Consider the following 16,741-nt stretch of genomic DNA (forward strand, 5'->3'; position numbering starts at 1 on the left):
TGAGTACACCCCTCACATTTTTGTAAACATTTTATTATATCTTTTCATCTGTGGGTCATCCTCAAACAGAAGGTGGAGGAGTGCAAGGTCTCTAACATCCACCAGCTCCGTGATGTCGTCATGGAGGAGTGGAAGAGGACTCCAGTGGCAACCTGTGAAGCTCTGGTGAACTCCATGCTCAAGAGGGTTAAGGCAGTGCTGGAAGATAAGATGGCCACACAAAATATTGACACTTTGGGCCCAATTTGGACTTTTCGTAAAAATAAAAAATGTATTGGTATATATAAGACACAAGACATAAATAACAAAAATTCTAAGCGATAAAAGCAAACACATAAAGTTGGAGATGAGTATACAGCCAGCTGAAAGGGAAGCCCAAGAACTCTCAATCGACAGAGTATTCAACGCGTTTCAAAAACACACAATGTAGATCTTCTTCAGGGCCTAAAAGGGCTTGAAACTTCCAAAGTTGTAGCTTAAATCTATGATGATAAAGTATATGTCATCAGAAATATATATATACATATACATCAGTGTACATATTACAATTATCATACAGTTTTATGCATAACAAACGAGCATGCATATTACAACACAGCCAGGAATTTGATCAGCTGAAAATACTGACCCCAAATGTAAGCATTCCACTGAACAGCAGAAATTACTCAAAAGGTGAAGAGTAGGTGGTCCGTCAAAGCCACGCACGGATACCGGCCACAGTGTCACATAAAGCCCAGTGAACACTTAAAAGGAGTGCATCGGGCTAATGGATTTCACCTCAACAAATCTAAATAGATATAAACAATTGTTGTTTACTCATTGATTTGAGTATAATGTCTTAAAATGTTGAAAGTGAGATAAAAAAAGCCAAAATAAGCACTATCCACAGTAGTCACACATTGACCATACCTCCAGTTTTCAGGGTTTGCAGGGACTTCAAAAAGTAGAGGGTGTTCGTCATCCAAGGGCGTATTATATCAATAATGGCCACGTACACACGATCGGTTTTCTCGTCGGAAAAAGATATGATGGCTTTTCCGACGGGATTCTGCTCAAGTTTGCCTTGCATACACACGGTCACGCTAAAGTTCGCTGAAATTACGACCGTCAAGAACGCGGTGACGTACAACACTACAATGAGCTGAGAAAATTAAGTTCAATGCTTCTGAGCATGCATCGAATTGTTTCCGAGCATGCATAGGAATTTTGCGTGTCGGAATTGCCACAGACGATCGCATTTTCGGATAGGAACTTTTCCCGACCGAAAAATTTAGAGCATGCTCTCAATCTTTTGCTGGCTGGAATTCGTCCAGCAAAAAAACAATGGAGCATACACACGGTCGCATTTTCTGATGAAAATCTCTCATCGGTCTTTTGCGGGGCGAAAATTCCGATCGTGTATACGCGGCATTAGTCTTTATATATGCGCCTCCACAAACCACCGATCAGACGTATAGGGGTCTATCTTATGACTCAGATTTTTTACTATATGTATTCGGGATGTGGTCCACAAACAGCTAAGTCAGCTTGCTGGGGCAAACTCTCCTTTTCCAATTTGGACATTTTTACTTAGGGGTGTACTCACTTTTGTTGCCAGCAGTTTAGACATTAATGGCTGTGCGTTGAATTATTTTGAGGGGACAGCAAATTTACACTGTTATGCAAGCTGTACACTCATTACTTTACATTGCAGCAAAGTGTAATTTCTTCAGTGTTGTCACATGAAAAGATATAATAAAATATTTACAAAAATGTGAGGGGTGTACTTACTTTTGTGAGATACTGTGTGTGTGTATATATATATATATATATATATATATATAAAATACATATGTAGTTGTTGAGACTGTTGAACTTGTGTTTTGAATGCTTTTACTAAATCAGACATACACAAACTTAACTTAGCACAATGTAATGAAACACGTTAGCTGATTTACTAAGAGGTGAGAATCTTCACTCAAAACATGGTGAATAATGGCTTTAAATATTCAGTTTTTTTATTACAGGCATTTATATAGCAACATCAATTCATACAGCACTTTACAAATTGTACATCCCTATCTCACATGCATGCATATACACATACACACATACATGGGTTCATTTAAACATCAACAAATTAAAAGCTAAGTTCATGTTTAAGGAAAAAATTATAAATGCACATATTTTTGCAAGAAAAAATTATTTTTTTTTCCCACAGGACACTGCAAAGCATTGCACCTAGGATCAGTGAATCACAGGTGCAGTGTCGGGCTCCTGCAGATTCTTCCGCCAGCTTTCTGCTCTTACCTCTATACAGGCTTTCAGTTAGAAAGCTGGAGGAAGATTTCATGGACTACAAGTGTGCTGAATACTGCACTCATACTCCTTTGAAACCATGAGTCTGTATGCTGCGGTGGCAGATGGACTTGTAGTTTATTCTTTCACATATCTCTGTGAATTAATAACTCGGCTGTGTGGGAGGAGCCCTGCACAGCTGTGCCTATTTTAAATGTGACAGTGGTGAAGGGGGCGAGGAATCCCCACATGCTGTCACAGGGAGGAGGCTTGGGATGCTTGGCAACATGTTACATGTTACCCCCTAAATACAAGTAAGATTTTTGCCTAAACAATGTTTTCCTCTACAGACAGTTTTCCACCGAATGTGACTGGACCAACCACCCTTCAGACCAAACTCTTTGAATCTGTGACAGTGTTCTATACAGCCACCGATAACAACAATGACACAGTGGTCTTTTCCCTGCAGAAAGACTCCTCTGATATCAATATAACAGGTGAATACATTGCTTTCCAATGCCAAGATTTATTTCCATGACTAGCAATTCTCCTTCTGATGCCTCACTAATTAAGTATCCTTTCTGTCACACAGAGAATGGAATGCTGGTATGGCTTCCCACCAGTTCATCTCCCGTTAATGTTTCTGTAATAGCTATAGCTAATAATTCCAAAACCCCTGCTTCCATTGACCTGACCTTGGTTCTTTGCAACTGTACCAACAATGGCAGTTGTCTGTATGACAGCCAAGTAAGCTTGGGGAATGAAACCACAACATTCATGGTAAGCAGTAAAAGCATTATTTTTTAACGTAAAAAAATAAAAGATATAATATTGGCTATGATAGACGATGTTGAAAGCACAGTTTTATATATATATATATATATATATATATATATATATATATATATATATATTATAAATGTATGTTTTAAGACACAAATGAATTCTTGTCTTTTTGCAGGTTGCAGGATGTAACTGTTCTGCTGCATGGACAGGGATGTACTGTGAGGAGGATTTCGATGCTTGTAAACAGAACCAATGTTTTGATAACACCACTTGCGAAGACAACATAGCTCCAGATACAGGATTTACGTGCGGACCATGTCCTCCTAGTTTAACAGGAGATGGAATAACCTGTACTGGTAGGGAAACTGATCTCTACATTTTGTGAGATTCTGTAGCCACGTTTAAGTTTTACAGTATTTCTAACAATGAGAATTTGCTCGCTGAGCAAGTTCTAGAGGGCTTCCCCATTCTCATTGGCTAAAATAGGACATGACACACACAATATTTCCCTGGCTCTGGACTTCTTACATTTATTGTAGTCAAACAAATAACATTAACATTTTTTCCTACAATGTTATTGTATTGAAACTAGTTATTCTAAGCTTAGAAATAGGTTTTAACACTTAAATGGATAAATAGATTCAGTGCAATTACACTTAATTGCTAGGTCCTTCCTCCCTACTAGTTATAAGATTACCTTTTCCCGGTTGGCCATAATATCATTTATGGAGCCTCCTCAGCATGACACCTCCTCAGCCAGAAACTCCTCCTTTGGTGCAATGGATAGGTCTTTTAGAAGCATTTTAGAATCTCTGTGCATTGATGGATTTATGATAAGGAAATGGTGAATTGTCCAAGAAGCTGACATCATAAATGTTAAAGAACCAATCTGTAATATTTCTGTTTTTTTCACTAGCTATTAATGAATGTTATCTAAATATTTCGACTTGTCAGCAAATCTGCAACAATAATGTGGATGGATACAACTGTAGTTGTGAGGAAGGTTATGAAGTCAACTCACTGAACAGCTCCTTGTGTGATGGTGAGTCCAGGATTATAAAACACATGCTTCATAATACATACTTTTACATGATAAGTAGGTGACACATTGCTGGCATTCATCTATGTAAAGTCAGATCATTTCAATACTATAGAGATGAGATATTACCTTGGTTAAAAAAAATCTTAAGAAACATACGTTTCTGCGCTTTTCCTTTCAGACATTGATGAATGTGCCAACGTCACATCTCCATGTGGTATAAATGCCAACTGTACAAATGTACCTGGAAACTACTCCTGTGCGTGTTTACCTGGTTATGAAGGTGTTCCAACTTGGCTGTGTGAAGGTTAGTATAACAGTTCCCCTGTCCTGTATAACCAACAACTTGCATTGATAAACTCATGGAAATGTTAGATAACTAACATGCTCTCCTGCAAAGGAATACATTTAAAATCGAAAGAAATCTGGTCTTAAGCCTTGTACACACGATCAGATTGTTGGCCAACAAAACCGTGGAATTTTGTCCGAAGGGCGTTGGCCCAAACTTGTCTTGCATACACACGGCCACACAATTGTTAGCCAACAATTACGATTGTAGTGACATACTAGACATACTATGTGGTTTTTCAGCTCTTTAGCGCCACCCTTTGGGCTCCTTCTGCTAATTTCGTGTTAGCAGAAGTTTGGTGAGTGTCGATTTGCTCTTTTCATTTCGCACTTTTCATTTCGCGCTTTTCAGTTCGCGCTTTTCAGTTAGTTTCTGAACGGCCGTTCATCAACCAGCCATGTTGCAGAATCGGAGGAGATAACGTGTTATTTATTATTGGCCTTGGAGTTATTGCTTTGACATTATTTTTTGGTTGAAAAATGATTTGATTTGGTATATTTTCTATATTTTTGGATGCATAGAATGCACTTTTGCTTAAGTTCTATTGGCAGATAGCATGTCTAATTTTCTTTGTTTTCTTTTTTTAATGCACAATAAAAAAAATTGTGGAGAATAATACTTGTGTTTTACTTTAAATGACAGTGTGGGAGTAGGCAGTTACATTTAAAAAAAATACAATGTAAAATTGACAAGAGACACCAACATAGTTGTATCTTTGATCTTAAAAACTACGGGATAATGATGATAATCATAAAAATATTATTTTTGATATCACTAGAAAAATAAAGCCTTTGAAAATTTGTTTGCAATAACCATCCATCAGTATCACCAGCAAAGCAGCTTCATTATTATCCCATTAAAGAAGAAGAAAATGTGCGCTGCATTTAGAGATTTCATAATTTGCCACGTCACAAATGTTAATTCTCCATTACGAACGCTAGTTTACAAGACCAACCGCTTCTGGCTCGTCCTTGCTTCTGAGCATGTGTGTTTTGTACTTTGGACTTTTGTCCGACGGACTTGTGTACACACGCTCGGAAAATCCAATAACACACATTTGTCCAGGGAAAATGTGAGAACCTGCTAGCCAACATTTGTCCACAGAAAGTCAGACAACAATTATCCGATGGAGCATACACACGGTCGGATTTTCCGCCAACAGCCTATCATCCAACATTTCCCGTCGGAATGTCCGATTGTGTGTACGTGGCTTTACTGTGTAAACCTCCTTGCCAAAAGTTTGCATAGGACCCTGGTTTAGGGGTTCTACACAGCTATTTTCTGAAACATAAATACCATTACAGACAAGGCGGTATATTTTTTAATGTTTTTATGACATACATTTAAAAGTGATTAGCCTAAATGAATTTTTATCAATGTATGTTAGTATATTTAAAAACTACCTGGTTTCTATATTTGAATTGCAAAGTATATACATAAGGGCATTCATATTTGCTCATTATACACAAAGGCTGTACTGTTCATCTTTCTCATTATATGTTTACTATTTAGATGCAACTGGCACAATTAATCAAAGTCTCTGTGTAGCCCAGATTATATCATCTTGTGGTCACAACGGTCTGAATGACTGCAGGGAAATATAGATAACCACTAGAAGTAGAATCCTCCTGTGTGTAATACAATAAAGCAATGTAGTACATAAAGCATATGATATGTGAACATTACTCTAAAACACTTTGGATCTATTTATAAATGTTTTTACCAAAAACTCACAGAATTTTCAGCCAAGATTTAAACAGTTTTCTAGTTGGATTAAATTGGATAAAAATATAAATCCTGGGTGAACATTGTGTGAATCTTGTAAACAATTCATAAATAGACCCCATTATTGTGAACATTACAATAATTACGCAAAAATAGAGCAGAGATGTATTGATAAACAGCCATCATTTTTGACTAGTCATCTTCATTTACTTCAGTTGGAAAAAATTACATCATTGCAATCTTTGCAGATATCAACGAGTGTTCCATGAATGAGACTGTGTGCCCCGAACAATCTCTATGTATTAACACTAATGGATCCTATCAATGTGACTGTCTGCCAGGATTTGATGGAGCCAATTGCTCTGGTAAGATTTAGTCTAAAGTCTCAGACAAGCTATGAACAAAAAAGATTTGTTGGCTTTTCATTGGATTTATTTTTGCAACACCCATTGCCCCCAAAATACTCTTGTTTATGGTAAAATCTGATTTTATTATCACATTCAAGTGTGTTTAGTTGAATAAAAAAAAAAAAAAAAAAAGAAAAAAGAAATATGTGTAAGGAGCAGATTGTAAAAATTTTAGATGATAATGCAATATGTTTTTGGCTATATAGTATGTCCAACAGGTTAGGTTAGAAGGAGAATGTGGAAGAGGATATAGTTTAAGAAGCATCAAGAATTAAAAATCTTTTTATGTGTTTATATGTTACAGATATAAATGAATGTTTGGGAAATTCCACGGTCTGCCCCCTAAATTCAAACTGCAATAATACTATTGGCTCTTTCGTCTGTATTTGTAATGTCGGTTTTGGTGGAGAAAACTGCACAGATATTGATGAATGCACTCTTGGAACATACAACTGTAGTTGGGCAGACTGTGTGAACACTGTAGGATCCTATAACTGCATCTGTAGGACAGGATACACTGGTGATGGAGTGGTATGCGAAGGTAAGTCTTCAAACTTGGACCCTCCCATTACTGCTAATGAAACAAAGCAGGATTTACTTAACAGCCACTTACACAAGATTATGAAGGTTTTCAAAGCAGCAATCATAATTGCTTACAATGATTGTTTTCATTTATTGCCTTACTACTGACCTTGTTGTCCTCTTATAAACACCTCTTTTGCCATCTCCAGTTATATTTCTAATTGCATTACATCTTAAATTCTATATCATTTTTCAGATATTAATGAGTGCCAAACAAATGCTTCTATTTGTGGAGCACATGCCTCCTGTAACAACACCGTTGGTAGCTATGATTGCCACTGCGATGATGGATTTACCTTGGTGAATGGAACTTGTAAAGGTAAGTATTGTTTAGATGGTTTTGGATATTCACCTGTCAATTCTTTCCAAGTCCCAGTAGGAAAAATTAAGTGAGGAATGTGCCTTTTTATTTTTAAAGTCATGGGCTGTGTTTACCTGAATGTACTGAACTGGATTATCCATTATACATGGATTATCTGATAAAGTCTTCTGGGCACAGGGAGACAAAAGATTTAAAATCTTGTCTGTGCACCCTAACTCTGTTACAATAGGCTTGACTTCATTGTTTTTGGATTCTGACCTTTTCTTACCTAGGTGTCACCTACCATCCCACTATTCACTAAATATGCTTCAGTGGCCAAAAATAACTAAAAAAGGGGAAAAAAAACGCGCTGCGGAGCCAAATATAAGAAAGCAGACTAATAGCTGCACCAATAACACACCAATATCTGTGTACAAACTCAAGATGAAAAATAAAAAAGTGCGCTTACAATCTATACAAACGTGTAATATTACAAATTATTGAATATGCAAAACACACAATATATTGAGAAATAGCAAACATATAAATAAAAAAATAGCAACAAAATAAATTAAATAGTGAAATATATGCAGGTGGGCCTGGGAATTACCAAATTGTGAATTATAATAAAAGGATTACACCTGAAATGGAGAAGTCATTTTCTAGATAATAAAATAAGAGAATGAACTTCATAAGGAGCATTCAGAGGCTCCTAATTAAGACAAGAAATACCAAAATAGTGGCTCGCTGTATAAATAGACTGCAACTGTATAAATACTATTTGCTCTTGTATATTATGATGAACAAGGTAAACTCTGCTTGTCTCTGTTGTCCATACCAGCCAATGAACTTGTTCTTTAATTTTTTTTTAAAATTCCCTAGAAGCATGAAAAGGAAAAAAAGAATGGTGGCCAACCAAGGTTTTAGTTCTGAAATTGCATTCAGTGCTATAGAAAACTGAAATAATTCACCCTCCCCTTAATATAATCTTTAGTAGATGTTGTAGTTTATTGACTGCCATTCAAAGCTTAACATACCGTTTATTTTGTGTTGAAGATGTTGATGAATGTGCCTCGCCTGAGTATTGTAAAGGTGCTGGAAGAAATTGTATAAACACAGAAGGGAGCTATAATTGCAGTTGTCAGCAAGGTTACCAATCAGTCAATGAGAGCTGCGTAGGTATGTATACTTACTGTTAATAAAGCTGTTACAAAGTCATATCTGAGTCAAATATCATTGGTTGAAACTGACTATGAAAAAATTGTTTCCGATTTTTTTAATCTAAAATTATCTGTATACAGTAGTTGCAAGAAACATAACTCATTGGGTTAATGTAAAGTTTGTATGAACACTATAGTAAATTAGAAGGGTCAGAATGTAAAGGCATTGGTACTAACTGTAAGTAAAACCTGGTAAATCTGCATGTCTGGAAAAGGTTGGACTAAATTTTGAAGGATGCAAAGATAATTTTGTGACAGCAGTTTATTAGCTAAATAGCAAAATGAAATCGTTATATAAATGTGCTTGCTGTAAAGATTAATACTCAGATACTCAGACTACATACAGTATATTAATACGTCTGATAAATATGGTTTCATTACATTATTAAAGTGACTGTATGCTGCATATTATATTTTAAAATATGTGATGTTTTGACAGATATTGATGAATGTTTTTCTTCTGGGCTTAACAACTGTTCTGAGCATGCCATCTGCACCAATGTGGCTGGATCTTTCTTCTGTGAATGTATGGCAAACTACACAGGCAATGGTGTTATTTGCACAGGTAAGTTACCACAATAGTATTTATTTCAGATAATGTACATTTTTAAGCAGGTAAAAAATGGAGAAACGTCTGTCAAGAAATTTCTGTCTAGATCCAAAGTTCTGTTGGTTATTGGACCGGGACCACCTCTAATCTGTGCTGATATTGGGAATACTTTCTATGAATTATGGAAGTCACATATTTTCATGTCAAGCCAGGGCTGAGTGATATATTTCCATTATGCATGGTGTGTTGGGTAATCTGATTTAATCTCTGTTAACACACAAATTTAGCCACAGGATTTGTTCACTTTACATGTGGAAAGTTGGCAACTTTCAGGAAGATTTCAATTTTCATTATGAAATAATCAATATAGTGATGATGAAATAATCATGTGCAATATGGCTTAAAGTAGTTGTAAACTCAAATGCCCAGAATTCATTTATCCTCCATGTTTTGCCTTGTTTAGCAGTGCAGTGTGCTGCTTTTTATTTTCTTCTCCTAATTGTCTTTTTTCTGTGTTCTGCTTTGCGCTCATGTGTCCTTTCTCTGCTGTTCATCCTTATCTAAGGGAGCCAAGAGGGAGGGGCAGAGATTCCCTGCTGACATATGTAGTCAATGAAGGCTGTAGGAGAGGGGAGGGACGGGAAGGAGAGGAGATTGTGTTCTCACTGAATACTAGGGATCATACATTGTAGGTCATCTATTTGGATGGAGCAAAATAATCAAATTCTTTTTAAACATCATCACTCTTCTTACAAATGCCTTAAGCCTCTTTTATCACATAAATAAAGCAAATAGGTTTCGTCTTCTGTTTATTAAGAAAGAAGAGTTTTCTTCTTATGTTTTTGTGCAGACTTTTTTGTACGTCCAAAATAACAGCAAACAATTAGCTACCTCTTTGGCACATTTAAAGATGTTTTGGCTTTCTCCAGTGTAGAAATATTTAGATTACCCATGTGGGCTTCCATTTATTTCAGGTTCCATATATGTTCTTAGCCAAAATCAGTATGGCACAGTTCATACTGGTTTTAAACTTAATTGGTGGTAGATTTTGTAGTAAATGGATAGGTTCCTCTTGTGTATTTATTTATGACAGTCCAGGTGTAAATTGGCTTATCCTAGGATTTTATTATGGACACTTTCAGTGAAAGTGCAATTGTTTACTTGCTACACGGAATATTTCATATATTTATATTGAATGCATTCATTGGTGTTAAAGCGGCTTACCAATTGTATCCTTTTCACCTTGCAATGCACAGTTTTTCTTCCTTCTTGCACATCCATTTGAGAACTTAGTATTTCTAATAAGAACCAAGTTGCATGAAAGTGGTATTTAGTTTAAAGTAGTTATTCAAAAGACTCAAGCGCTGACGTGGGAAAAAAACTACTGATGCGGATACAAAATAGTTAACAAGAGATGACCAAATAATATAGCTGCAACTAAAATGAGTGTTAGGGTCAATAAATTATATAGTGGTTAATTGCGCTAATATTATCCTCTTGTTACTAATTGAATACTACAATTCGTGACTAACTATAACCATTCTCCTTAAATAATAAAAAAATATATAAATAAAAAAATATAAAAAACCCCTCCAAGTAATCTCAAAATTAGTGAAAAAACCTCATACAATATTATATATAAACAATACTAAAATTCACCCTCTGTCATAAACGTGAATGTGCTCATGAATAAATACATAAATTATTAAAACTACTTAATATACAGGTGCTGCTGCTTGGAGAAAATATACATATGTGCATAAAATAGATGCTTAAATAATTTAAAACTGATTAGTATACAGGTGCACAAAAATATATCTGCTGTTTAGAAAAATATATAAATGTGTGCAGTACCACATAAATTATTCAACATAAACTGAAATCCAATGTATGAAAAAGGTGAGTTTGTTTTTTTAAAAATTCATTAACATGAGGTGCTCCAAATCCATCAAGTGTTCTATGTAACAAGTTCAATCAGTGCCGGTTATACTGTGGCAAAATTTATAAGCAAATAAATAAATAGTGTCAAGATAAGTTTTACTTTCACTTCTTCTCTTGTTAAAACTCCGCTACTCCGCTCAGAATCCCGGACATGTAAAGATAAAAATATATACATCCATTGCGCAGAGATTTAAATCAATTGGCTATAATGTATCAGACTTCTCAGTTTCACTCACATACTCTACTCCACACGATCGCGTTTGTATTGATCAGCTGCACGGAGCATCAGCGGTGAGACAATTCATCCGTCACCGCTTGCTCACACACTGCAAAGACTGGGGACGTCACAGGCTCCTCCTACGCGTTACGTCACTGCCACGTGACTTTTTCAAAAGTGAGTGAAACTGAGAAGTCTGATACATTATAGCCAATTGATTTAAATCTCTGCGCAATGGATGTATATATTTTTATCTTTACATGTCCGGGATTCTGAGCGGAGTAGCGGAGTTTAACAAGAGAAGAAGTGAAAGTAAAACTTATCTTGACACTATTTATTTATTTACTTATAAATTTTGCCACAGTATAACCGGCACTGATTGAACTTGTTACATAGAACAATTGATGGATTTGGAGCACCTCATGGTAATGAATTTTTAAAAAAACAAACTCACCTTTTTCATACATTGGATTTCAGTTTATGTTGAATAATTTATGTGGTACTGCACACATTTATATATTTTTCTAAACAGCAGATATATTTTTGTGCACCTGTATACTAATTAGTTTTAAATTATTTAAGCATCTATTTCATGCACATATGTATATTTTCTCCAAGCAGCAGCACCTGTATATTAATTCGTTTTAATAATTTATGTATTTATTTATGAGCACATTCACGTTTATGACAGAGGGTGAATTTTAGTATTGTTTATATATAATATTGTATGAGGTTTTTTCACTAATTTTGAGATTACTTGGAGGGGTTTTTTATATTTTTTTATTTATATATTTTTTTATTATTTAAGGAGAATGGTTATAGTTAGTCACGGATTGTAGTATTCAATTAGTAACAAGAGGATAATATTAGCGCAATTAACCACTATATAGTTTAAAGTAGTACTTCAGTTTTGTGATGAAAACACTACGCTCCAGGTTAACCATATATACAGCAACAATTGTGTCATGCACTGATACAGACCTTTAACTGCTTCTGTGTTGTAAATAATACCAAATGTCGAGTGTAACAGTCATGACCCATATACTAAATTAAAGTTTTCCTTCTAACTGTATGTCAGTAAAATCTATGTTTGGGCATTTATAATCTTTTATGCATTACTAATAGGTGCATAGTTTTTTTCTATAGTCTTTGCATTCAGGGTCCTAAGAAACTTAAGAGGCGCATCATGACAATTTAATTTTTATTTTTGTAGCCATAAATATGACAACTGAAACACCAACTACTCCTCAACCTAACAATACAACAGCGGAATATACAGCCACACCCTCAGGAAATGAGTCCTCTGTCACCACCCTAGTTCCTGTCACTAATGCCAGCAGTGTCACAACTGGTGTAAATGAAACTATTCAAAGCCCGAGCCCAACATCACCTGTAAACCAGACCACAGTGACGACTCCAGTGCCTAAGACAAACACAACTCTTGTCACCTCTAATGTAAATGTAACAGGTCAGGGAACAAGTCCAACAGGACCTACAAACCAGACTGTGATCACCACTGAAGCTCCAGTCATACATATAAGCACCCCTGATATCAATTCAACTGTTCAGAGCCAAAGTACAACAACGCTACCAACAAACCAGACCACAGTTACCACCCCAGTACCTGAAGCAAATACTACTTTAGTCACATCTAGTGTAAATGTAACAAGTCCAATAATTCCTACAAACCAGACAACACCCACCATTGCAGCACCAGTCACAAACATTAGTGTTACCACCCCTAATACCACTTTAACTGTACAGACCCAAAGCATCACGATACAGCCAACAACACAGACCAAAATTACCATATCAGTACCTGAAACAAATACAACTTCAGTTACATCTGGTGTAAATGTAACAGTCCAGGGCACAACAGTACCTACAAACCAGACTACAACCACCACTGCAGCTGTTCAAAGTCCAAGTTCAACCACACATATAAACCAGACCACAGTCACATCAGTTACACCACTGTCTACTAACAGCACATCTGTGAGCTCTACAACTGGATCAACAACAACAGCTAAAGCTATTACTGCTACATCAACTAAAACAACATCATCTACACCTACAACTACAGCAAGAACAGCAGCCAGGACTACTGTGCCTACCACGAGTGAAAGTGCACCTGCAGGTAAAAGCAATGCTAGCAGAAGATAAACGACAATGAAGAGGCTATATATGTTTTGATGATAGACACTTTTTATGTCAACTTTACTATTTAAAACTGAACTCTGGCCTTACCTTCAGCCTTTCACATTGTACAGGCTTCTGTCATGTACTGAAATGGCTTACACTATAGTAGGGTAGGTGAATGGTTCGGCCCAAGCATCAGTTTAGGCCGAACATTTGCCCGTTCAGCCCTGATGAACACCCTGCAATGCACTGAGCACTGCACAGTGCATTCTGTGCCCTGATCGTTCAAAGCTTTGATCAATGAGGGTGCAGTGTAAGCTGGTTGTTAAGGATCAGGGCCGGGAGGCCAGCCGCGGCGTCCTTAACAACTGATGAGTCATCAACTGTCAATGGGTTTCCCCTCTGACAGCAGAACAATAAAAAAAAAAAAACAGTGTCAGTTAAAAAACAAAGAAAATGGCATGGGATCCTCCAAAATCCATACCAGACTCTTATCTGGGCATGCAGCCTGGCAGTTCATTTTTTTCTTAGTTTTTTCAAAACCCGGGTCATTTTACATGGGATTTGGCTCATTTTTTTTTTCTTTAGAAATGTAATTTTTGCTGCAGCATGTTTTATGCATGCTTCAGATGTGCCACTTTATAGGCACATTAAGCGACACCCCAGGCACTATATTTGAAGGAATTTTTCATTTTTATTGTTGCACTTTATGCATAAGCATAATTAAAATCACAGTTCCTGAAAAAACTATTGTTTAAAAAAATAAAATTAAATTATTGATACATGTCCCCCAGGGCAGTACCCAAACCCCCATACCCCTTTTATGGGCAATTACTTGCATATAAGCCTTCAAAATGGACTTCAATGGGGTTTGCCGTTTGGGTTAGAACATTTCCCCTGTTCGGGAGTTCTGCTGTGAACCAAACAGGGAGGTGTTCAGCACATCCTTACTCCATAGGACTTTTTAGCATCATCTGGTACTTTCTTGCCCAGCCTTGCTGTTGATGTTCCCTTTTATTAACTGTAATTCTGTTCTTTCAATCATAGAGTCTTAGTATCATATGTATGTGTTACCCAGAATGGTCTGCATGCAAATGCAGTCTGCCTAGAAACTCCAAATGCAGTCCAAAGCTTGTAGAGAGATCTCATCACAAAAGAACAAGTGCAAAGTTTCGGAGCCGCGCTGGATCCCTTCGTCAGGCATGTGTGGCACCAAAATGTTGCACTTATTCTTATGTGATCTCTCTGCAATAAAAGGTTTAGACTGCATTTGAAGATCCATGGTGTGCTGGCAAATATGTGCATTGATCTGTGATATATCCAGTATCCGTCTGGTAATCGCTACAGCACCCGCTAGAGATGAGCCTCTGATCCAGGAATGTGAGTGATGGGAATATAGACAAGACTGCCTAGGAACTCCCACTCTTCAAGATTGGCCTTCACTCACCAAGTCATTTTGATATTTGCATAACTTCTCCCAAGAGCCAGAGCATTGCTTGCATCAAGGCTGAGGACTCTTGAGAGGAGTACCAGGGCAGGGTGCTATGATGTTTTCACAAACCTATTAGGAATGAGCTTCAGATTGGGACTGAACCAGAGTTCTGGTCTGAATTTTCCCTGTTTCGTGTTTGGGGAACAGTGAACGTAACGGGCTGTTCACATGCCTCCTGAGCCAAACTTGCAGTTACATTTAGGCATGGTATTGCTACTGCTGCTAAATGTTATAGCTGTTTTTTAGGAAACCAGTGGCCACTGACTTCCTAGCAACCTCACCTGGCCCATCCTGTCATCTGCAAATTCCCAGCTGATATGTGTATGTAAAGAAAGGGGAAGAGGTAGGGGCTGACATCACTGATCAAATGTTACCATGTCCATTAGTACATGTCCCCCAGGGCAATGTCCAGTCTTCCATGCCATTTGTTTGACAATTCCTTGCCTATAAATCTTGAAAATGGCTGGAACTGATTTAAAGATCCAGCTCCCATTGTCTTCAATTGTGCTCAGAACTTCAGCACAGTTTGATAAACCTCCCATGATCGGAACCCAGGCACATTTGGGTCATCCCTAGAATCTATGGACAGCCTTATGTTCACTCTTCCCTTCAGCCATGGTCTGCCTATGTTGCATAGAGAAGCACAGAGATCAACTGCTGACATTACTAAAATTACGTATGTAATGAAAATATCATTAGCATGTTAATGAGGGGGCAAAAAGAGGAACCAGAGAAAACAAACAATAAGCAGAATAAACTTCAACTTTAACATACAAGATATACAAATGAAGATATTGGCAATGTAAGATGTCTCTTTTGTTACACATCTTTCAACACAATTACCATACTTATGAATATTAATATGATTTTGCATTGTAACATATTATATTGTTACAGCTGTAGACCTTTTTGATTATGGAACAAGTGCTGGCGATACTGCCTATGATTCAAGAAGGACAGATTTTACCTCTCCCTTGTTCCAGCCATTGATGGGATTCCCCTTTGGAAACCAAATAAGGAATTTCCTTTATGTGAGTTCTTATTGCTTAGTTTGATTATAATTTCAATGTGTATATATTGCTTTAGAACAACAATTGTATTCGTTTATTTTCTCTTTAGTACACAGACAATGGGCAAATCATCTTTCCATCATCTAGAAATAATATCTTCTCTTACCCAAATCCTCCAGTCGATGGATTCAGTAAAGGTTGCACCCCCGCATCCATAGCTGTGTTTTGGAATGATGCAGATTTTTCCAAAAATGTGGGAACTACCTATTACAAAGTGAGTCTTACTAGATTTCATTAATGCTTTCATTCTTTGAATAGGATTCTCAAACCTTCATTATATATACACAATGTGTCCTTTATGACCATAAAATTAAATAAATACTTCTACAGCCATAGAAAATGTAAAATGATGAGGATATTGTGCAAGAAAGCTTGATAGTAGTTTAATAATAACTCACACAAATTTTTTAAATAACAGGAATATGTTTCAAGAAATAATGCTGTAGTTGAAAGAGTTGAAGGCTTTATTAAGAATTATACACAAACATCATACACTGCTCAGTGGACATTGAAGATTACCTGGGAGAATGTTGCTGCTTATCCAGCAACTGAAAATGATGTCAAGGTAAATTGCATATAATAAATCTTACAGTGTGATAGCAATGACTTTACTTCTGAAAGTGACATTCTGTCATATTGTACATTT

The 16,741-nt window shown here is 36.6% G+C and overlaps 1 protein-coding gene across 1 annotated transcript in view; it reads left to right on the forward strand.

The window, feature by feature from the left end:
* The window catches only part of MUC4 (mucin 4, cell surface associated), a 245,720-nt gene that overhangs the window by 85,190 nt on the left and 143,789 nt on the right, over positions 1-16,741 (forward strand). The window contains exons 24-37 of the mRNA XM_073626452.1: positions 2,628-2,774; positions 2,870-3,057; positions 3,239-3,419; positions 3,980-4,105; positions 4,284-4,409; positions 6,425-6,541; positions 6,888-7,124; positions 7,362-7,484; positions 8,523-8,645; positions 9,126-9,251; positions 12,608-13,531; positions 15,923-16,056; positions 16,145-16,309; positions 16,514-16,660. Coding sequence (XP_073482553.1) covers positions 2,628-2,774; positions 2,870-3,057; positions 3,239-3,419; positions 3,980-4,105; positions 4,284-4,409; positions 6,425-6,541; positions 6,888-7,124; positions 7,362-7,484; positions 8,523-8,645; positions 9,126-9,251; positions 12,608-13,531; positions 15,923-16,056; positions 16,145-16,309; positions 16,514-16,660 — 2,864 coding nt within the window. The remainder of the gene's footprint in view (positions 1-2,627; positions 2,775-2,869; positions 3,058-3,238; positions 3,420-3,979; positions 4,106-4,283; positions 4,410-6,424; positions 6,542-6,887; positions 7,125-7,361; positions 7,485-8,522; positions 8,646-9,125; positions 9,252-12,607; positions 13,532-15,922; positions 16,057-16,144; positions 16,310-16,513; positions 16,661-16,741) is intronic.

The sequence above is a fragment of the Aquarana catesbeiana genome, linkage group LG04 (assembly GCF_042186555.1).
Source record: "Aquarana catesbeiana isolate 2022-GZ linkage group LG04, ASM4218655v1, whole genome shotgun sequence".
Taxonomy (NCBI): Eukaryota; Metazoa; Chordata; class Amphibia; order Anura; family Ranidae; genus Aquarana; species Aquarana catesbeiana.